Source organism: Quercus lobata, chromosome 9, assembly GCF_001633185.2.
Source record: "Quercus lobata isolate SW786 chromosome 9, ValleyOak3.0 Primary Assembly, whole genome shotgun sequence".
NCBI classification, from domain to species: Eukaryota; Viridiplantae; Streptophyta; class Magnoliopsida; order Fagales; family Fagaceae; genus Quercus; species Quercus lobata.
The window spans coordinates 3618311-3640711 of NC_044912.1; the positions used below are offsets into that span (position 1 = coordinate 3618311).

Below are 22401 nucleotides of genomic sequence, written 5' to 3' on the forward strand. Positions count from 1 at the left end.
CTTTTTACCTACTAATAACTTATTGTCACCTTGATATTGATTAAGTTATTTTAGGACCCCTATACTTTGCCAAAACTTTTGCCATTATTTGATAATATGTGTGACTATAATTGGTGAAATATCACTTTTATATAAATTTATAATTTTTTTCTCTATCATTTACAGCTGCAAATGTCTGGATTATGAAAAAAGTTTGGCACAAAAGGTGTCCATAGACTTTTTCTTATCGAAATAGGCTCACAAATAAGATAGTAAACTGATGTGAAAATATTGTAAAATTGTTGTGAATTGTCAATTATTGTGTCCCAAATTTTATTGAGACTTTTATTTCCAACAAGCACACGCATGATATTTTGGTTAGAGGGGTCTTTCAAGCTAGAACAACTTTTTGGCTGCTAAGTGAGTTTGGAAACAGCTGGATCATGCTAAGCTTCAACTATATGCCACTATAATTAAAAAAAAATGAAACTAGTCTATAAGCTAAGGTTCAACCATATTCAAGAAAAAAGTAATATAACAACTAGTGCTTGCAATCAATATCACCATCAATCTTTTTTGTCAAAACTTGTATTGATTTGAAATGCCAAACCTTATACATAGACACACACTATCTCCGCGTTGCACAATGTTTGACCTATTCATCATCCATGGTGTCTTCAAAGTTCAAATCGTTTTCTTTGGTCAAGAAAAAAAAAAGTTTTGTCGAGAGAAATTTTCATTATGAGACATGTGTTTTTCATTTGTTATTTTTTATTATTTTATTTTATTTTTTGGAGGGGGTGATGTTTAACACAATTTCTGCAGTCTTTTTGAGCTTTTATACATATAGAAAATTGGTGCAATAATTAAATTGCGTATCAGATGAAATAAAACTTGCTAACTTATACTTCTTTTTGTGTCCATACCATTTCTATACAAGATTCCATATACTATTATCAACTTTTCCAATTGAGGTACCCCTTTTTATGTGAGTTTGAGAGTCATGATTATAAGACTTTTTATCCACTTCTTTCAATTAAATAATTACTAAATAGCCAAAAATCTTATAATTCGACTGGTTGACACCTTCTTATATTTCCAAGAGAGACATTCAAAGTTTAAAACTCTTCCCCTCCCCCATTATAAATATTGAATTATCAAAAATATAAAATAAAAATAAAAATAAATAAATAAATAAACTAATTACTAAATAAAGTGAGTTTATAAAATAAATGGACCAAATTAGTCACTAGTTTAATTTAATAAACTTATTTTCATTAATTTGTTTTGCTTAAAAACCAAATGAGTAGATTACATTTTGAATCTAATATTTAGTACTTTAGGGTTTAATTATATGGTTCAACCGGTTAATTTTGAAATTATATCGTTCAAGTTGTTATTTTGAAATATTAGGGATTAATTTATTACTTTTGAAACTGCAGAACTTAATTTATTGCACTCCTAAACTATACAAGATTTAAATTGTAACTTTACCAAAATAAATCGTGCAAAAATACAATATGTACTACTTCAAAAAATAAACAAAATAATCATTATCACAACCATTAGAAAAAGAGAGAGAGGCCAATTTTTTGTTAATTCTTATCACACTGTGTTCCCAAAATAAAAGTAGGAGAAAATGAGGAAAAATAAAAAAGTTTTACACAACAGAATACAAATTTCCAAACCTTTTATTCCACGTTCTAAGATTCAAAATACCAAATATTTGCTTACCCATCTTGTGTTTACAAAAATGACAAATTATTTTACATATTTCCTTAGCTCAATATAGTAAATTTATCCAAATATTTGAGGGACATATAATCTGACCTACTCCACTTACTTGATCAGGCATTTCTTGCCTCAAATATCATTATTAACAAAGTACTAATCCACGAAATCAATTGAATAGAATACATATATAAATAAAAGTAGGACATGGTTGAGCATTAATTGTTGCCTTGAAGCTTATGATTATCAAAGAAATAGAGCATCGACTCTGTTCAAGTGCACTTAATGTGGGCCGAGTCGGCCGACACACGACTACCTAACACTCCTATCAAGTAATACTATTACGAGACTTTAGTTTTTCTTAATCACATGGTTTACAAGTCAGTTTATCCAGTCATCATTCACTGAACACAGAAAAAACCTGTGTGTTCACCGACAATCTTTTCTTTAATAAGTATCAAAGATACCAATGATAAAACTAGAAACTGGGTTTTAGAATCAAGGGGCTTAGGATTAAAGAACCATCCATCCAGCTTCATGGGAAAGGGGATAAGGGGTCTAATGTTGTCAAATTATTGTATTAAAACCTTGATTTGATTAGAATATTGTACTAATAAAGCGACAAACATTAGCTTAAGAGAGGGAAACAGCTGCAACACATACAAAAAGGGGTTTCACATAGATTTTCTTATTGACTAACAAAGGAGTAAATTAGCTTAGTTTTAATATTGCAAATAAAGACATTATTTTGCTTTTGACCAAAATTAAGTGGCAAATAATCCAATTGAAAAGTGTCCATATATGAGTGCAATTCCCTGGGTTTTGTGGGGTAATGATGCTAGAATGCCGGTGCCATTAAGGTTTCACTCTTTGACTGCGGTCCGACAAAGATTGACCTAATACGCAACCTTTAGGGAAGACAATATAGCTAGGTCGGTTAATAATAAGGTTCTTTTTTCTCACCTACCCTTGTCAGGACAAAGAAGTGAAATTTTCCTTGTTAAGTGTTTTGAGGGATTGCAAAATTTCTGGTCAATCAGCACTATTTTGCCCCCACATAATTTTTTGATATGACATGAATAAATTCTGTTTACACCATCTTGCCCCGTCTCGTCTCGTCCTATCTTGTTCTAACACGAATATATGTGTATATATAAATATAAATATATATATATATATATATATATATTTAAATGTGGGGTTTTTTTCTCTGCACACTCGGCTCATTATCTTCTTTGGGGAGCCAAGCCCGCAAGGATTTGTCCTCGTCTCCGAGTGTAGTCTTTGGGATTTTCACCTCTTTGAGGCTTGACACTCTTAGTCCCACATCGGTTAGAGAAACGCCCCACATATACCTTATAAGCCCTTGGAGCAAGGCATGGTGTATCACTCAATCACACATATATAAATATATATATATATATATATATATATTTATATATATATGTGTGTGTGTGTGTGTGTGTGTGTGTGTGTGTTTTGAGTGAAGTTGTGGTGTGCCTTCGTATTAGAACTCATTTCCCTCTCTTTTGTGTGTGTGTGTTTGTTTCTCAAAAATAAAAAAAAAAACCTCCCTCTCCACTAGCCTATCAACCATTCAATTTCTTTATCCCTCTCTTACTCTCATCAGCAAGGTTGTCAAAATCGGGATCCTACATAAGATTGTGGAAGGTAGGTGAGATCATGGATCATATGATTGGATCGTGAATCGTAAGATCCTATATTATTTGAGGAAAAAAAAATTGGTATGTTAAATAATCACATAAATTATACATTCATAAAAACCAAAAATTTGCAATGGAGAAGGAATCAAATTATGTTATGCCAATTATATGCGTGAAAGAATATCTAGTAGCTAGTGATAGATAAATAACTGTTTAAGATGGAGAAGGAAGAGCAATAGAATTTTCAAATTGTATTAAATGATGTTTGTTTGTGCCTAAAGAGGAAATTGAATATTTTTAAAAAATTTGATAGCATCTGACAATAAACCCAAATTTCAAGACAGTTCGAGTAGTGACACTTCAACAAATATGTTATTCCCACTATGATAGCTTTACCCAAATAGTACACATGGTATTGCTCTTACCATCACGTGATGTGAAATCGATGAGCACATACCAGAATCACCGTTTTTCTTTAAAAAGATATCTCAAGAGAAACACTTTATTGGTTTGTACTTTGTCCTCCTCTGTAAATTTAAATAATAATAATAATAATAATCATAATAATCGTAATAATAAAGCAAATGAGTAAGAAACTGGGGGATTGGAAAAAGTGCTTGACTAAACTAAAGAAGTAAAAATGCGGTTGACTTAATTGAAAGCTAGTTGTAAAATTGAGAAACCACACACAAATTGGAGAAAAAATAGATTCATTAAGTATGAAATATAATATAAAGTACACTGTACACCATTTAATTTAAAAACCTAAGTTAGGTGCTTTGTATTTTGACTTTGCTCATATTCATTAATGAAATTTCTATTACACTTTCAAAACAAAACAAGATCAAATTATATTATAATAACCATTCACTATTTTCATTATCATTTAATGTGAAATCATGTATCTACTCAACATATATATATATATATATATATATATAAATAAAGTGTATGAAGAAGCCATAATAGAAAAATTACAATTAAATTTTTTTAAAATAAATAAATAACGATTAGAAATGAAAAATGAAGTTTTTGATAAATAAATAAATAAATACAAGAGATGGGGATGAAAGCAAGAGCAAATAAATTTTCAAATGGCTTTATGTAACCTTTGTACTAAGAATTTTAATAGTATGACGAAATTTGATGATAATTTTTATATCTTACCATAAAATTTTAGCTAAAAAAAAAGTTTTCATTTTTATTTTTTTCTTCTTCAATTCTCTGAACGAGGAGACTAAGGAAGAAACTTTCTTGTAAATATGAAAATCTCTCATATGTGGTATGCCCCCACCACATCTAATTGAATTCAAGGAAATTTAAACAGGACTTCAAATAATAAAGTGAAGGAGTAAGAAAGTGATGTAATCAAATACTTTTGTGCTAAAGATGGGGCTGACCTCTATACTATCATTTTTTGTATAATCCACCGCCTGTGGTGGTTGATCCGCTAGCAACGGACAAAGCTGGCCACATTTGTAATAGATTTATTATTCCTTAGCTTTTTAATAGTCTGCGTTGTTTAACCAAAAATAAAAAAAAAATCAAATACTTTTGTGCCAAGCCAAAACACACGCGCAAAGAAAAAAAAAAAAAAAAAAAAAGAGTAACGGGAAAAGGCATTTGAGGCTGGCCCAGGAAGAGTGTTGACTTGACTTGACTTAAAACCGGGGATATTGAAGTTGTGGTCGCACACGGAGAAATAAAGAACAGAGTCCATTCCTTTATTAAACAGCCTTTGTTTCAACTGAGTTTCGAGCATTATAATCAATCACTACTACTCTACTCTAATTTCAATTTCCAAATCTGTAAGTTGTCCATTTTCACACATACTCATCCCTTTCATTTTTTTTTTTCTTGAAATGAAATATCCATGTCAAATTGCTTTCTTCTTCTCGTTACCTATGAAATGAATGAGTAAGCAACAAATAAAAGTTCGCTTTCTAAGATTAGAGTTTTTATAAGAGTTCTCAAATTCCCTAGCAATTTCTTTAATCTATTAATTTATCTTTGTCTCATTTCCTATAGTTGAATAATTTTTTTTTTTTTTTTTTTTTTCAGTCGTCTCTTCTTTGCGAAAAAAGAAAAAGAAAAAAGAAGAGGCAAAAACAGGAGTGTTTTCAGGAGGTTTTGGTTTTGGAGGCCATCGCTGCTGTAATTCCTTCTCACAAATGGGTAAGTTCTCACTTTTTAAGTTTTAACACACAAACACAATCATCTCTATTTATTATTATTCTTTCACTCCCTGCCTGAAATTAAAATCCCACTTCACATCGTTTTCTTTTTCCCTAATTTAATTATATATTTTTCTTTATTTTTAATTCGTTGTACTTCTTTTATCTAAATTTCCAACAGCTTTAGTGAAGCGTAAAAGAGAGTCATCACCGTCACCATCTTCTTCTTCAACACGTCAGCCAAAATCCGCTGCATTTCTTAGTTTTAGGGGTGAGGATACTTGTACTAATTTTAGTGACCATCTATATGTTTGCTTTGAAATGAAAGGGGATTATTACTTTTAGGGATGAAGAAGAACTCAAGAAAAGAGAACGTATTTCTAAGCTCTTCAATGCAATTGAAGAATCATAGTTTGCTATCATCATTCTCTCAAAAAAAATATGCATCTTCTACGTGGTGTTAGGATAAGCTTGCCAAGATTATCAAATATAAGGATGAAATGGGACTAAAAGTTTTGCCAGTTTTTTTTTTATGATGTGAACCCATCTGTTATACGAAAATAAATAGGAACTTTAAAAAAAGCCTTCCCTAATCACCGGAAACACATTAAGGATAACATAGAGAAGGTGAAAACATGGAAAGCTATTTTTAAAAAAATGGCTGATATCTCCTATTGGGATCTGAATCTACAAAATAGGTAATTTCCATGAATTTCAAATGATAAGCTTCTTTTATTAACCATGAAGCATATAATTAACTAAGAGAATATATCATAGTAATATATATGGATTGAACTACATCATGGTATGCTAGTTAAAATTCTGTTAAATTTTTAGTAACGGTAGAAGTGGTTGTGGATTTGGGCTTAGGGAAGCTCTATGAAAAGATCAAAATGGAATTACCTGATTCATGAATATACATATCTCACTTTTGCTGACATTTTTTTTTTTTCTTCAGAATCAAATCTGCTGACATTAATTTTTTTTTTTTATTATATTCTTTTTTGAATATAATATAATCCTTGATATGGAGATGGGCTATGGCTAGATCTTTTGTTTCCTCTTATTTAAGTGGATAAAGTTTTCTTATTGTTTGAAAAGCCGTCCAACAGAACATAAAATGGTTTCCAAAAACATTTTAGTTAACAGATCATTACAAATAAACTTTGCAACCTTAAAAACTCTCCAAACTCCAAAGACAATTCCTCTCTCATCACGGTTCGACAATTGACCGTCATTAATTGGCAGTTGATCAGTATTGACTATCTGTGGATTTTTTCCCAAATGTCTTTTTTTTTTTTTAATTGTAAATTTTCGAATAAATTCAGACTTTAGGGTCAATATTAACATTTGAGGCTCCCAAATGACCAAAAACATACAAAATGTTTAATTAGCTCATTTTCAATATTGCAACCAAATACATGACAATGAGTCAATTTTTTGACAAATATTTTCAGTCAAAACAAATGGACCATTCATTTCATAGGAAAACTTTTATAAATTCTTCTTTGGCCCCTTAAGAATTAAAGTCATTCAAAGTGAAATTTTGGAGAATTATAACACTTTTATAACTCAACATGATGCAACCATCCCAAATTAACTTTTGGCAAGTTATATTTTGGATTCAAGGTAGGCATGCCAATTTCATAAAGATTTAATTTTGGCTCATTCATTATTTCAGTTAAAAAAAATTATCAAACCAATTTATCCATTTTATTCCCATTCCCAAACCAATTGTTTACATAATTTAATTTGAAGAAGTATAGCTTTGAGGAGTTTATCATTGATATTAGGGTGCTTTTGAATGATTTTATTCAAACAGAAACATAACATACATTTGGGCCTCAACTAAAGAAGTAAAAGCTTGGGTTTGTGTTGGCACAAAGGTATAAATCATTAAATTTTATTTTTAATTAATAGAAACCAATACCTCCTCTTCACTCATTTACCTAGTATACAAAGATTTTTCAATTATCTACTTTGAAAATTTTGAGTATTGCCATTGTTATTAATATTTTGTACTCAAGCAACCTCAAAGGGTCTTAAAAATTTATATTTAGCATGTTCAACTTAAAATATTCCAATGAAGTTTCTCTTAGCAATCAAGCATGAAATGAGAAGCTTAATTTTTTGCACAATCAATGTATCTCTTAACGAAATAGATTTTGGATTTAGTGGATCCAATATCATTGCTAACCTAAGAAAATTAGTGGACTAATTCATGAAAAGATATCTCCCAAGGAGTATCTTTGCCTTATATTTTTCTTTCTTCCCTAAAGTTTAACAATTGGTTTGGACCATCATGTAATTATTTTCTATCTTCTTTGCAAGCTTGAGTCCGAAATTATCCAAGACATTGTGAAAGTAATTATGGAGAAATTGAGTTCTAAATCCTCAAGCATTGATAAAAAAATTGATAGGAATAAAACCTATGGTGGCAGAATTGATCCCATCGTATTTAGGTTTTGGGAATGATATTTACATGATGGGGATTTGTGGTATGGGGGGTCTAGGAAAAACAACTCTTGCTAGTGCTATATATTACGAGTATTCTGATCTCTTTGAAGGTTCTAGTTTTATTGCCAATGTTAGGGAAAGATCAGAAAAAGATGAACTGCATGAATTACAACAACAATTGCTTGATGAAATTTTGGAGGGAAGTAATACAAAGATCTACAATGTTCAAGTAGGAGTTAAAAAAATCAAGAGTAGTGGGTTACGTCATAAAAAATTTCTACTTGTCCTAGATGATGTTAATTACAAGGACCAATTAGAAAAATTGGCTGGAGAGCATGACTAGTTTGGATTAGGTAGTTGGATCATCATAACAACTAGAGATGAACATGTTTTGGTCGATAATGGAATGCTTAAAATATATAAGCCTAATGGATTAGAAGATGATGATGCTTCAAAACTTTTTTGTTCAAAAGCCATCAAAAAGGTGCAACCTGAAGAAGGTTATATGCAGCTCTCCCAGAAAGTTGTGGGATATGCTAGTGGTCTTCCATTAGCTCTTGTTACTTTGGGTTCCTTTTTGGCTGGAAGAAATATAGATGAATGGAAAAGTGCATTGGAAAATTTTTGAAAAAATCTAAAAGGAAAAATATTTGATATTCTTAAAATAAGTTATGATGGACTAGAAGAAATGGAGAAGAAGATATTCTTATATATTGCATGTTTCTTTAGGGGGTGGAATAAAAATGAAGTAATACAAGTATTAGAGAATTGTGGTTTTGAAGCAAGAATTGGTATAAGTGTTCTTATAGAAAGATCTCTTTTAACCATGGATGTCTTCGGATGTTTGGAGATGCATGATCTACTAACAAAAATGGGTCAAAAAATTATTCATCTTGAATCAGGTGGAGAGATTGGAAAGCAAAGAAGGTTGTGGCTTATCAAGGATTTGCTTCATGTATTGGAGATCAATATGGTAAGAAAAATGAAAAAGCTATAATTTTATTTCAGTGAATAAGATTGAGTAGGTATAGCAACATAGTTTTGTTCAATAAATTAGTCTAGTAAAAAAAAATCCCAATAGGTAAGTGGTTACCTAAGTATATTAATATCTCTTTGTAATTGTTTATAAAATTAAATTAAATTATCTTGATGTAATGAACTAATCATTCATCTCTGGGTTTCTACCTAGAACAAAAGGTAATCTTCACATTTTTTTAATATAAAAAAAGAAAAAACATTCTGTAGGCTTTATTCCCTTTTCCGTGACCTTTTTCTTTTTTGCTGAATTTTTCCATCACTTTAAAAGTGATGTTGCGATTTCCTAATGTGTTGTACATTTAACTATTAATAAATGATGATCTATTAGTTACTAATGGGACTCTGAGCATTTTTTTGGGTTAGTTTTTTGAAAATTCATGTTTCGAAAATGTGTTTTTTAGAATGAAAATATGTATTTGGTAAAATAGCTTAAAAAGTATTGTTAATATGAAAAGTTGCAGTGTGAAAATGCAATTTTCAAGTGATTTCCACGAGCTGTGATTTGAAATGTTTGTCATCCAGTTCCCAACTAAAGGAGCTTGTTCAACTTCACTTGTATTGCAGCAAAATTGAATATCTTTGGGAAGGAGCAATGGTAATTTTGTTCTTTTTAACTGCATTTCTATTGCTTTTTAGTATCTCTCTTTTTTTAAGTGTAGCTACAAATACTAATTTCTACGTTTAACGAAAACTCTTTTTTATTTTTTTGGTAACAGCGTTCAGTCAACTTAAAGTTCATTAATCTTAGTTGGTCCGAAAACCTTATTAGGACACCTGACTTTTCAGGTGTTCCGATGCTTGAGGGACTATACCTTTCTTGCTGCGATAGCTTGGTATAGATCCACCCATCTACTGGACAACTCAGCAAGCTCAGGTATTTACTTTTGAAAGGCTGCAAATCTCTTACTGATCTTCCCTGCATGTCTGCTGTAATGCAGTCACTTACGGAGCTTGAACTTGCATCTTGCTCAAAAATCAGTTCGTTTCCAAAATTTACTGGAATTATGAAAAGCCTATCGAAACTCAATTTGAGTGGGACTGCTATTAAGAAAGTACCACCCTCATCGATCTAGTGTTTGACTGCCCTTACTTTCTTAGATCTAAGAGGCACAAATCTTGAATGTCTTCCAAGCAACATGGATAATTTGAGGTCTCTTCAAACACTCTATCCTGACTATTGCACAAAACTAAAATCGTTGCCAAGGCTTCCAACAACGGTAAGATGTATACACGTGGAAGTTTGTTATTCCCTAAAATGGTTACCAGCACGGGTCAAACTGAGTATCTGGTCACAATCTCTCTCCCAATGGCTTCTGTATGAAGAGAGGCACAGTCAAAAGGAATTTACAATATTGTTCCATTTCCTACAGGTAATATCTTCTCTCTCTCTCTCTCTCTCTCTTGAATTGTTAAATAATGACAGTTAATAATAGTTGTGTTTTGGGTACAGGTACAGGGACTCCTTTGTCGTAAAACCGTTTATGGAACTTCTTCCAAAGGAAAGAGGATGGATCTATAACTGAGTTTCAAATAATTATGCCGTCATGTTTACCTGAAATAGTGGGGAATTCAATAAGCATAGAGCTGCCTTCAAATTGGTATAATAGTAAATGGATAGGATTAGCTCTCTGGGCATCACTAGATACATGGTCAAAATATGGTATTAGAACTCGTAAGGTAGCCATTGGTAAAATGCCTCAAAATCATTGTGCCTTTGAACTTCTTACTACCCAGAGAAATGTTACGGTCAATGTTGAATTGCACTTCAATAATTACCTATTCTGTTTGTCTCATGATGAGTGGTTTGCTACTGTTAGGAATGGTGAATGCAAAAAAAGATGTGGACGAGTTCAACCAAACAAATGCACAATGTTTGATTGCGAGCTTTGGGAAAGTACCCATCTATAAATTAACTGGTAATGACCATCTCAACCATCCTTCCCATTAATGTCCAATCCTTTTCTATCTTATTTTTTGTCTAAATACACATCTGGTTTTGTCATTGGCAAGTAAGTCTTGTCATTTTTCTTTTGGCTCACCATGCGCAAGCAATTCCAATCACCCTGTACTTTCCGAGTTCCTAAAAATTAAACTTAAATTTTGACACACGAGTTTATTGCCAATTGTCTAAGCCTCTATATCATCATCACTTACAAGAATATGATCTAGATAGGAAATACATTCTCAAGCTTCACCCATCACATTTCTCTATGGATTTTGTTAATGTAGATCTTTCAATCCTAATTTGGCATCCTATTTGTAACTATCAGATATTATGCTATTTTACATTATCGATTTGTGCTTGCAAATGCAATACAACTTTTCCTGATAAATTTTTGAAATGTAAAAGCTAGAGACTGTATAGTATTTCCTTCCTTACCATGTATTCTTTGTAATCATTGGTGTCATGCCTAACAAAACCTGAAGGAAGCAAACTCCAATTACACTCATTAGTAATGAGTGAATTATTATTATTATTATCATACTAACTCAGGTTTACACATATATGCAGTTGGTGGTGATGATGAGGATGATGATGAGGATGAACGTTATAAATCTTATGAATTTTTGTAAGGTAGATGGTTCGGTCCTATTATGGCATCCCATTTGTAAGTGTTCTAGTATTATGCTAATTTTCATTTTCACCTTGTGTAGTGCTGGCAAAAGCAAGAGAAATTTTCATCATAAATTTTTGAAATGTGAAAACTAGAGACTGTATAGTTACTATACTACTTCCTTCTCTACGATGTCTATACTTCATATAATCATTAGTGCTATGCCTTCCAAAAAGGGCAAGGAGGAACTCCAATTATACTGATTATTCACGAGTTAAATGTTAGGTTAAATTACAATTTACTTTAACCGAAATTTAAGTTGCCTATATGTGATTTGAAATTTGACATTTGACCCACCTAAAGTTTGACCAAAATTAAATTGTCTACTTGTGATTTGAAATTCCATGATGCAAGTATTTCGTTGGATTCTTTTTGATCTTATTTGATCTTGTATTTATATATATATATATATATATTTGTGTTTTTTGAGGATAGAGACATAAAATTGAAGTGAAATTACATATTTAGCTATATTTTTAATAGAAGCAAGTTATGAAACTTTAACTAAGCTAACCTTAAATGAGTAAAGTGTCAAATTTCAAACCACAAGTAAGCAATTTAAATTTCGGCCAAATTACAAGTGGATAAGTTGTAATTTGTCCTAAATATTATTAGTATTATTATTAATAATTATAGTACCATACTAACTCAAGTTTTCACATATACGTAGGTGATAACAATTTAGGTCTCTAGAAGATGACGCTCATGTCTTACTTATACTTTGACTGGCTACTAAATAGTGAAGATTTTCTTAGCTTGAATTTCAGTTGAGGCTATTGCTACTGGATGTGCATAAGCATTTCTATCAATGTGACTACTTTTTTAAGTTGAGAATCCTTGTATGTTGTATTGAATTTGTAAATGGTTTCGGTTATAATGATTTGAAAATGTATTCAAGTGACATATCCTTGTATCTTGTTTCATAATGACTATGGAATATGGTCTTTTCCTTTCTTTTTTAAAGGGGTTTTAGTCTGTACCAATTATAATGATTTCTATAGGTGGATGACGTTCAATTGAGCCTACTGTTATTGGATGGTATACAAGTTATACTTTCAGTTAACTTTGCACAATTCTCTTGTGTAGTGTTTTTGATTTAATGTCTATGAAAGCATGAGTTGTGAATTTTATAGACGTTTAGAAGCTATTGCTTTTTATCAATCACGCTGTACAATTAGCTAAGTATTAATGCAGTCTTCATTCTAGAATATATCCTTGCAATTAAAAAGTCAACAAACACTGTTGGAAGCTTCGAACAAGTTGATAGTTAATGTAATCTTTGATTTTTTTTCAGGGATTTGTCTAGTTGATAGTTATGGCCAAACCACTATATTGTTAATATCTTTCTTCAAATTAAATCAGCATATCAGGCCAATGTAGAAGCTGACGTTGCTAAAGGAATCTGCTGACAACATATAGAAGCTAATGTCAGTCTTGGAGCATATTATGGAATGTGAATAATGATTTAAATCTTGACTTGTAATGAAGCACATATTTAATTAGGAGCTGTGACAGAAGGGACTTCTATATGTGAGCAGTCAGCATTGCGTTGATTGAATGGTATGTACACTTCTAAAATGATTGTGAGCTGCAGCAGTTCAAGTACATTAAAAAATATAGCCATATCATTTGAGAAGGTACCAATACACCTTTCAATATTAGATTAAGTTAACATGAATCTAATTTAAAATTAAATTCTACTAATTTGGCAAACAAAAACTTCGACTAGTCTGATCAAATCGTTTCTAATTACCAAAAGAAATAGTATAAATAGAGCTCAGTGAATTTTGAATGCCAGTTGTAAAACAACTGAAGTTCCCCTAGCTTGCATACCCGATTTCATTTGCAGCATAAGAATTCATATCAAATTAATTAATACATGATACAGCAGCTGTGTAACACAATCTATCTCTACATACACTCTAGCTTCTTTCAATTTGCAGTGTGAAAAAAAGGGGAGCTGATGTCAGAAAATTTTGATGAATATGGCAGGTCTGTTGGTTGGAAAACATGGGATTTGATTCGGCAGCCTAAGCAAAAGTGGAGAACTGGGTTTCAGAAAGTTCAAACAATTTAATCAAACCATAATTGCCAAACTAAGTTGGATGCGATTGCTTTTGACCCAGACATCCTTTGTTTCAAGTGATAAGAGGCAAGTATGGACATAAAGCAAGAAGTGGCAAAGGTGGTTGAAGGGAAAGGACTATTGATATGGAGAGGTTTTGAAAAAGCTATAATAAGTGCATGATATGTAGGTGATACTAATAGCATTGATATGTGGGAGGGTCTTCGGATTCCATGGGTCCAGGGATTTAAAGCCAACCCAAATGATAATCTGGATTTGCAAAGAAGTCTTTAATTGTAGATGATCTTATAAACAAACCATGAGGCTTGAGGCTGGGATGAGGCATTGATAAGTAATAGTTACAGGCCCGTGTGATGTATGTAATATTTTGTAATGCAATATAATATATAATTTATTTTCTAAAATATTTGTATTATCATATATTAAAATTATTCATCTATTACAAATATCATGAAAATATTTAATCTTTAAGTGTATTAAACTATTAATTTAACCCTTTCCAAAACCAACTAGGGCAAGTTATACTAAAATAAACAATACCATATTGTTTTCTTTCTCACCTAATGAAAATTTTATGTTCACTAAAAAAAAAAAAAAAAACTATATGTATTTACCGTTTTTAAAATTTTCATTTACACCTATTATGAGCTTTGCAAAAAAACTCAACAATGATTATTATTTTGTATGAGGAGACTTGGAGAAACTCATACCCCCCACCCCCCAACAGCGCGTGTATCTGCATGATCCAAAAAAGTCAATTTTTAATTACTAGGAGTACTACCAATCTTATTACATTAATTGAACTCAAAATTGATGTGTAATGCAATTCAAATATTCATATAGTTCTCTCTCAAAAAAAAAAAATTCATACAGTAAAACTTGTAGTAACTTCATTTATTTATTTTATATAAAGCTTGTAGTAAATGGCATCCGAAGAAAAAAAAATTAACGCGGTGCTTCATATGGCTATTAGCTAGTCACCACGAAATTACTCATAGTGTGAGAAGTAGAGAATCAGTGGATAGAGTTCTAGTTCTATGAAAAATTATCATTGTTTCAAAAGCTTGGTCCTTGAAGACATTCTTATTTCGGGCATTGCAGATTTGCCAAAAGGTTGTGGGGGAAAACAAGTCTCCATCAAGAATCCAAATTAATTGAAATTGGTGAATTAAAGTATATAAAGGAATTTGACACATTCTTTCATAGGCAGAGAAAATAAATATATTCCCAATTAGTTCCTAAATTTGACTTATAGAGATACAATCCTTAAAAATGTGCCTAGGGTCTTGGGGGTATTATAACAAGTGCCATCTAAGATGATATTTCTGAATCTCTCATGGTAAGTCAATCTAAGGTATGGAGTTGATTTTCCAATCCATTTCAAGAGGGAAGTCTGGGATGAGAGAATGCCACGTCAAGAGTGATTTGGTAGGTTAACTCAAGGTTGTCTAAAAAAATCTATTCTAAGGAGCATAAGTTAAAGAGTCAACTTGATTGGAAAAGGAGGGCTTTGCCAAAGCCCTAATGATTATTAAGATCTATTGAAACAAAGTGATAGATTATGTTGGGGGAGGCTTAGTGGGCCGAGTCAAGCATCCTATAGAGGCAAAGGTAAGGTTGGGTCAAATCTCAGTCAATATGTTGGCACTGGACTACCATCTTTTAAGGGAATAAAGTTGCAACCTTACCATAAAGTATAGTTTTTGGTGTAATGGCTAAGTGCTTGTACCTAAAAAATTGTATCAAGATTCCAATTCTCGTGTATCCCAAATACTTACAAGTCTGAGGTCCATTTCCTCCCTGCCTAGTGGTTCCCAAGCTTGTCCAATGGTCATTCAGTAAGTTAATAGACATGCCATTTTTTTATTATCTGGGCCAAGTCCTTACTACATATCTCATTTGTTTCACATAAGCTAAGCCCAAATGAAATGACAGATTTCCGTTTTGTGGTGTCATAATTCAAGAGACATTTCTTGCTCTTGAGTGTTGATGCCCAAATCTCCTCATACGACCTAGGTTCTTTTAGCAAGAAGGGCCTTGTTGCAGTATGAGGCTCGCTTAACACCTAGCCCTCCTTATATCTTTGGTTTGGGTAGTTGTGTCCTACCAACTAAGTTTAGTTAAGGTTTTTAATTTTTTTCTCTTTTTTTTTCCTCAGTGTATGTCCCAAAAAAAAAATGTCTTTAATTTGTCAATTTCGAAGGTTTATTCCTGATTTTTTTTTTTAACACAAAATCATAGGCATTCCTATTTATGCTATCATTAACAATAGGAACACCAAGAAATTTTCAAATTAAGTTGGGTTAAGTCACAATTTTAGTGCAAAAAATATGTGTACGGTTGTATGAGGTAAGGTGTGTGTAAATTTTATCTATTTTCAAAACTCAAGACTAGTAAGGAATTTTTTTTTTTTTTAATAAATATTGAGGAGAAATAAAATTTAAATTTGCTGATTTTTCCCCCCCATGATTTTACAATATTCATTTAGAACCCTTTTATTTGCTTGAGAATTCTTCACCATGGCTTCTGTAAATAGGACAAGGTCATTTGTAAAGAAGAGGTGAGTAAAAATTGGACCCCCTAAAAGATCTTATGCCCACCCAATTCTTATTGGCCACTCACCTCTAGATTAACCAAACCAAGTACTCCATGCAAATGATGAATATATCTGGGAAGAGTGGGCTGCCTTGTCAGATTCCTTAAGAAAATTGGAAGGAATATATTCCATCTTTTACCGTTCACTAAAATACCAAGACTAGAGGATGACACATGAGGCACGATAAGCTTTATCCGAGGCAAAGGAAAACCAAAAAAGGATAAACTATGACCAATGAAGCTCCATTCCAACTGGTTATAAGATCGATTTTAATAACATACTATTTTCCCTTAGAGGTATTCATGCGGAGAGGACATCAACAATATCATGCCTAAGTTTATTTGTAGAGTGCAAGTATAGAATGTATATGAATGAGCCTTCAAAGTCTATACTGTAAAGCTTCACAAAGTAATTCAACACCGACTCTCTAATTCCGGGCGAAGAGAGGGTTTAGTTACAAATTATATTAGTGAAAACTAAGTTAAAATGTCAATTTGGCAAGATTGGTTTATTATTTACCCTAATTTCAGTCGACTAAGGGTTAAGCAAACTCTTTTTTTGAGTTCGCTCAAGGGAGAGAATGAAGTTGCTCCAACAATCTTATGAAACTTTATTTCTTGACTCTCAATGCCTAACTCAGCTATTTTGAATATAACGGTGTTAGCACTTATTTAGACACAATAATATGCTAACACACCCTAAATCCTACCTCTAAAGTCCTTCATGCATGCATCACAATGATCAGAAAAAGGGTACATCAGAAAATCCATCTTTACCACCGTTGTTCATGCTTCAATTTCAAATCCATTCTTTTTATCCAAATGTTTCGCGAAAAGCAAAAAGATTCGTTCTTATTGTCATCATTAACATGGTATTGTCCAAAATGAGTCAAAATTGGTCTGAAATGATTTCCATACGATATTGTGACTCCCCTGGAAAACCTAAACAAACTCTAGAGTTGGTCGGGTTTGATATCATGCACTATATATAACAGCTAAAGTTATGTAAATTAACGCCCTCATTCAAACCAAAACAATCTTATATTTTTACCAGAGGCATAAGTCAATACCTCATTACTCTTTCTATTGATTACAGTCCTTAATAAGGACTCCCATACGAACCCATCTTTGATCAATAAGACATTGGCACTTTTCTCTATCTATTTCAAAGGATTTAAATTGAATGAGGATTGCCCATTGTAACTATGTTTTCCATAGAAACTCAAACTAGCTAGAAAAAGAAAGCCTTTTACAGCACTTTGTATAATGCCACATCACATTGAAAAAGGTAAAATATTGGTTAAAATTTATCTTATGCCGCGTGGATTTAAGTCTTGCCACGTGGGTGGTACAAGAATAGAAAAATCATTTCCTTGAAGATGGAAGATTAATAGTCCCTCCAAAATGAAATATATACATAGAATAATGAAAAAGAAGTGGATAACAAATCAAATAAGGAACTTATTCATTTAAATAACAATCCAATTCTATTACATCAAACCATTAATAATAAAATATAAATCACACCACACCCTTCCAAACAAGTAGCCAATAACAAAAAAAAAGTAGCCAATATGGCCCAATCACTATATACTAATTTCATCCACTAAAATACTTCCTAAAATACCGAAATAATCAACTCCTTTGATGTCAATTGGGACCCGCCAAAACCCATTCTGAGAATACAGGTGGCTTTCCCTCAAAAACACAATGGCCTTCAGGTACTATTCCATGAAACAGTGAATCCTTGTATACTCTGCTACAAAATCCAATGCCTTAGAAGCCTAGAAGCCCTCTCTATTTCCCAGATTCAAGTTTTAGTGCTTGAACTAAATAATAAGCAAGCCCAGCATGTTCTTTTTTAATTACAATCTTCTCTTACTATACTTTTATGACTTTTTGTAAGTCAAATTATATCCCTCCTAGTCATAGAGGCTATAGAAAAACTATAGGAAATCAAATTAATGCATATAACAATTTAATATAGAGGGTTATGTTATCCTATGTACTAAAAAGTATTGTTATATAATGTGAAAGTTACCTAAGGGTCCCAAAGAGAATCATTTTGCATATCTTCCCATTCATTTTCTTCAATGTCATTGGAGAACGTCATAGACTCTTCCATTGACATTTGCATCCACATCTTGCTGGGTGAGTCAAGAGGGAACTCATTAATGGCCTCAATCTGGCTAGGAGAGAGCCTCACCGTGACCGGTGCCATGTTCGAGCTAGATCCTCCTCCAACCTCAGCCACTCCTTGAGAGCCTCGAAGCCTTAAGGCCGCTTCATGAGCCGCCATGCGTATGTGTTCAGAATTAGAGCTAGCAGGGCGAGGGAGGCTGTGAACCAATTCAGGAAAGTTGAGACGTGCCTCATGTCCCCTAAAGTGTAACGCAGCAACATCATAAGCAGCAGCAGCCATTTCAGGTGTCTCAAAGCTCCCCAACCAAATTCTTGTTTTCTTGCCTGGCTCACGAATCTCAGACACCCACTTGCCCCATTTTCTCTTCCGGACTCCTCTGTAGCTAGACGACGCAGCACCATGGCTAGTACTGCTTGTGTTACCGCTACTATTTGGGTCTTCTTCCATCCACTCAACTCAAGTTGCTAGAAAGCTATATTATTGTTTAGTTCAAGTAAATGCACTGGTGAATGATAGTGTAATCCAGTTATAAGTATTTATAGATGTGGAATTATGCGATTTGACTGAAACGTGGTGAATTAACATGGATTGAGGTGAGCTTCCACGTAGTTGCACCATTGAAAATGATGTGAATATGTGCATGGTCACAATTTTCTTCATGTTAATTTGCTTAAAACCTAAAAAAGAAAACAAAATAATAAAAAAAGATAAAAGTATTTGAAGGAACCAAAAATTTCTACAAAGGACCAGTCAGAGCATGCCGAGTTAATTCATATTGAATATTTATTTGGTGATTGAAGAATTAAAGTCGTATGGAATTTGTAGCAGGACCAATTAGATAAAAATTGAGGGACATAGTGTTTCCTATTTAGAACGCGGTTTCTCTGCAGGTGGCACTAAAAAGTTTGGACCCACTAATCCCACATTTGGAGCTGAATCTTAGATCAGGATAGAGATAAAGAGCGTTGTACAGTTTTCTTTTAGAAAAGGTCCATTTTTCTTGGGCATAAAATCAAAGCAAGAAGAATATGAAAATGACGTTGTCATTATAGATTTATGAGATCATGAACAGAATCTCCTGAATGACAAAAAAAAAAAGAAAAAAGAATTGAGTAAATTATAGACAGGATCTGATAAATGACAAATAAAAAAGGAGTTGGACAAAGAATCACAAAGGTCAAATAGAATAAAGTCCTAGATAACGTTCTATAATAATTAATGGATTGTGAAAAGAGTTTTTTTTTTTTTTTTTTTTTTTTAAGGAAACAATAATACTTATTAAAACATACAGATACAAAAGTAAGAGTATCACTACAAAAACTTTTAACTTTTGTAGTAATAGTCTGAGATTATAAAAACTGAAATTCTAACACATACAACCAATATGAGATAAACATCCTCTTTTTTTTTTTTTGAGAAAACAATATTACTTATTAGAACACATAAACACGAAAATAGTATATAGAATTTTTTAAATAGGCTTATAATATATTATATAACTAAGATTGTTAAAGAGTTGGTTATAATATATTTATGTGAGGGACAATGAAGCTAATATGTTAGAAATATTAAAAATTTTACACATGAGAATATATCTAATCGTAAAAAAGTAATTCAGTATTTAATAATTACGTTGTTGAAGTAGTATTTAATACTATTTATAGCATTTATGGTGTAATTATTCCTTCATATCATTTTTAAATTAAAATATCACAATAATTTTTTGCCCCTTGAATATTTAATAATATCCTATATTTTATATTGATATTGTATAGCTAATTTTCTTTTTAAATCATCTACTTTAATCTCTTTCAAAAGTAATAGTTATTTATTTATGTCATTATAGATATAGAATAGAACTACTTAACTAATGCGCTATAGCTATAGAATAGAACTACTTAACTAACTCCCTTTTTACGATTTAGTGTTTTTTTTTTTTTTTTTAAATTATAGATATCACCAAATGTAAAATTGTATTTCTTAAAAACTTGTAATTGGAATATTATAACATTGGTATTTATATTTTATGTAAGTGTATTGGTATTGAGATTTTGTGTAAGTTAATGGTAGATCACTACTTGGTGAGCTACATATATTAAATTAGCATATTAATTCACATTTGTAAGAAGACGTAGAATTAATGAACTTGTAATTTTTAATGTGTTGTTAGTGGAGCACTAGAGCATGAATTCTCAAGATAGATTATTATTTAGATAAGTTCTTAAATCTTAATTCAAATTTTTATATCACTATATATAATTTTGGTACCCCTTGAAAAAAGAAATTGGCTTTGCTAATATGATTATTTTCTGTGGAGTAACATTAACGGACCATACAACTAATCCAATAAGGTACAAGTGTGAGTAAAGAAAAATGTATTTTATATATCGGGTATATAAATTTATATGAAATATTATCCTCACACACGATTGTGCATGGGATGGGGGAATCATGGGATCCAGCTGATATCGCCAAAGCTAAAAAATTGTCCCCACTAGAGGTCTCATATTATTGCCTCGGAACTCACAAAAGTCAATTGTGCTTGAAAGTTCCTAAACTGTGAAAAAGGGTAATGATTTATGGGTTTGAATTTTTTTTTGTCAACAACAATTCTAGCTTTTACAATAACAGTCCTTTAAAATAGATCGAGGACATTGTACTCGTATGGTATGGTAGAGATTATTGAGGTAGTAAAATATTTTTTTTTAATTGAAAAGTGATTTTTTAGGTTTGTCAAAATGCAGAAAGTGATTTAATTTTTATTTTTATTTTTAAATGAACTCAAAAATCTGTTTTCTAAAAAAGAAAAAGTGTTCGACAAAACTTTTTCTTTCCAAAACATTGCAAAATCAAACGGAGCTAATTTACATGATCTACAAGTCTACAACCACAAAGTGAAGACCAATGCTCTTAAGTGTTGGGAAAAGGGTAATTAGAGATATTCCCTTTGAGAAAATCACATATAAAGTGATCTACTTTAATATTGATCATGATTTTCAAACATCAATTCCTGAAATTTCCTTTGTTGGATATATTATAAGATGGTCCAAACCAATTGTAGACTTATGTACTTATTAAACGAGCATATTAATTTTATGACAATTTATAGTTAGCTTAGGATCTAGTATTTTCTAATATATAAACCTTACATAATTAGATTCATGCTTCCACTCATTATTCAATCTTCATGCTTAATTCCACAACAACTTTCACTTTAAAGATGTGCATAAAGATATTACATAAATTCCCTTGTATTTCACATGCAAGTTTGTATTGAAATGTATTAATCTAGCAATAAGCCAATACTAGAGAATTTTTTTTTTTCTACCCCAAAAAAAAAAAAAAAAAAAAGAGAGATTATTTGTATCTTTTCTAGAATTTGTTCAATTTGATGGGTAGATTTATTTAATTTGATCCTTAGTTCCATTGGCAGATTTAGAATTTCACTTTAGGGGGCCAAACTAAATATTAACTAATTAAATAAGTTCCTTCTCAACCAAAAAAAAAAAAACTAATTAAATAAGTATATTATTTAATTTATTAAAGAATGTTAATTTTCATTAGGAATCTCCTTTAACGCTATTCCTAATATTGGATCATTTTTTTTATTAAAATTTCTTCAAAATAAAAATCAATATTCAATTATATAGTATATATAGTATATAACTAATTAAATACATAAATATGATTTGTTCATTCACACAATGCCTTACTAAACAACAATAGTTGACGGTCATATGATAAATTTGATAATATAATGTGACAAAACTTTAACAAATATTGAATAAAAATAACAAAACTAAAGTTTTAATCTTCAGACAAAAGTATATGAAAGTTCAAATATGTGTATAAACACTCTTGAACGTTTAGACCCCCAAATTACAACTTAACCGATTCAAGCATTATGTCAAACAACTAG

General features: G+C 31.5%; 3 protein-coding genes across 3 annotated transcripts; 2 read left to right on the forward strand and 1 right to left on the reverse strand.

Moving 5' to 3' along the window:
* Positions 1–3783: 3783 nt before the first annotated feature.
* Positions 3784–6019, forward strand: LOC115961066. Its single transcript, XM_031080113.1, has 4 exons — positions 3784–3841; positions 5057–5182; positions 5436–5549; positions 5730–6019. The coding sequence occupies exons 1-4, from the start codon at positions 3784–3786 to the stop codon at positions 5891–5893; spliced, it is 462 nt and encodes a 153-aa protein (XP_030935973.1). The 3' UTR covers positions 5894–6019.
* Positions 6020–7979: 1960 nt separating this feature from the next.
* On the forward strand, positions 7980–8633 carry LOC115961067 (TMV resistance protein N-like). The gene is made up of 2 exons (XM_031080114.1): positions 7980–8208; positions 8359–8633. The coding sequence occupies exons 1-2, from the start codon at positions 7980–7982 to the stop codon at positions 8631–8633; spliced, it is 504 nt and encodes a 167-aa protein (XP_030935974.1).
* A 9747-nt stretch (positions 8634–18380) lies between these two features.
* LOC115961068 (ethylene-responsive transcription factor ERF021-like) lies at positions 18381–18929 on the reverse strand. Its single transcript, XM_031080115.1, has one exon. The coding sequence runs from the start codon at positions 18927–18929 to the stop codon at positions 18381–18383; it is 549 nt and encodes a 182-aa protein (XP_030935975.1).
* Positions 18930–22401: the final 3472 nt, after the last annotated feature.

Excerpts from the sequence above, each read along its gene's own strand:
- LOC115961066 (XM_031080113.1), top strand. The coding sequence starts at position 3,784 with ATGGTATTGCTCTTACCATCACGTGATGTGAAATCGATGAGCACATAC. Across the intron at positions 5,183-5,435 it reads TAATTTCAATTTCCAAATCT|TCGTCTCTTCTTTGCGAAAA; the intron begins GTAAGTTGTCCA and ends TTTTTTTTTCAG. Across the intron at positions 5,550-5,729 it reads TAATTCCTTCTCACAAATGG|CTTTAGTGAAGCGTAAAAGA; the intron begins GTAAGTTCTCAC and ends AATTTCCAACAG.
- LOC115961067 (XM_031080114.1), top strand. The coding sequence starts at position 7,980 with ATGGTGGCAGAATTGATCCCATCGTATTTAGGTTTTGGGAATGATATT. Across the intron at positions 8,209-8,358 it reads TGATGAAATTTTGGAGGGAA|GTAGTTGGATCATCATAACA; the intron begins GTAATACAAAGA and ends AGTTTGGATTAG.
- LOC115961068 (XM_031080115.1), bottom strand. The coding sequence starts at position 18,929 with ATGGAAGAAGACCCAAATAGTAGCGGTAACACAAGCAGTACTAGCCAT.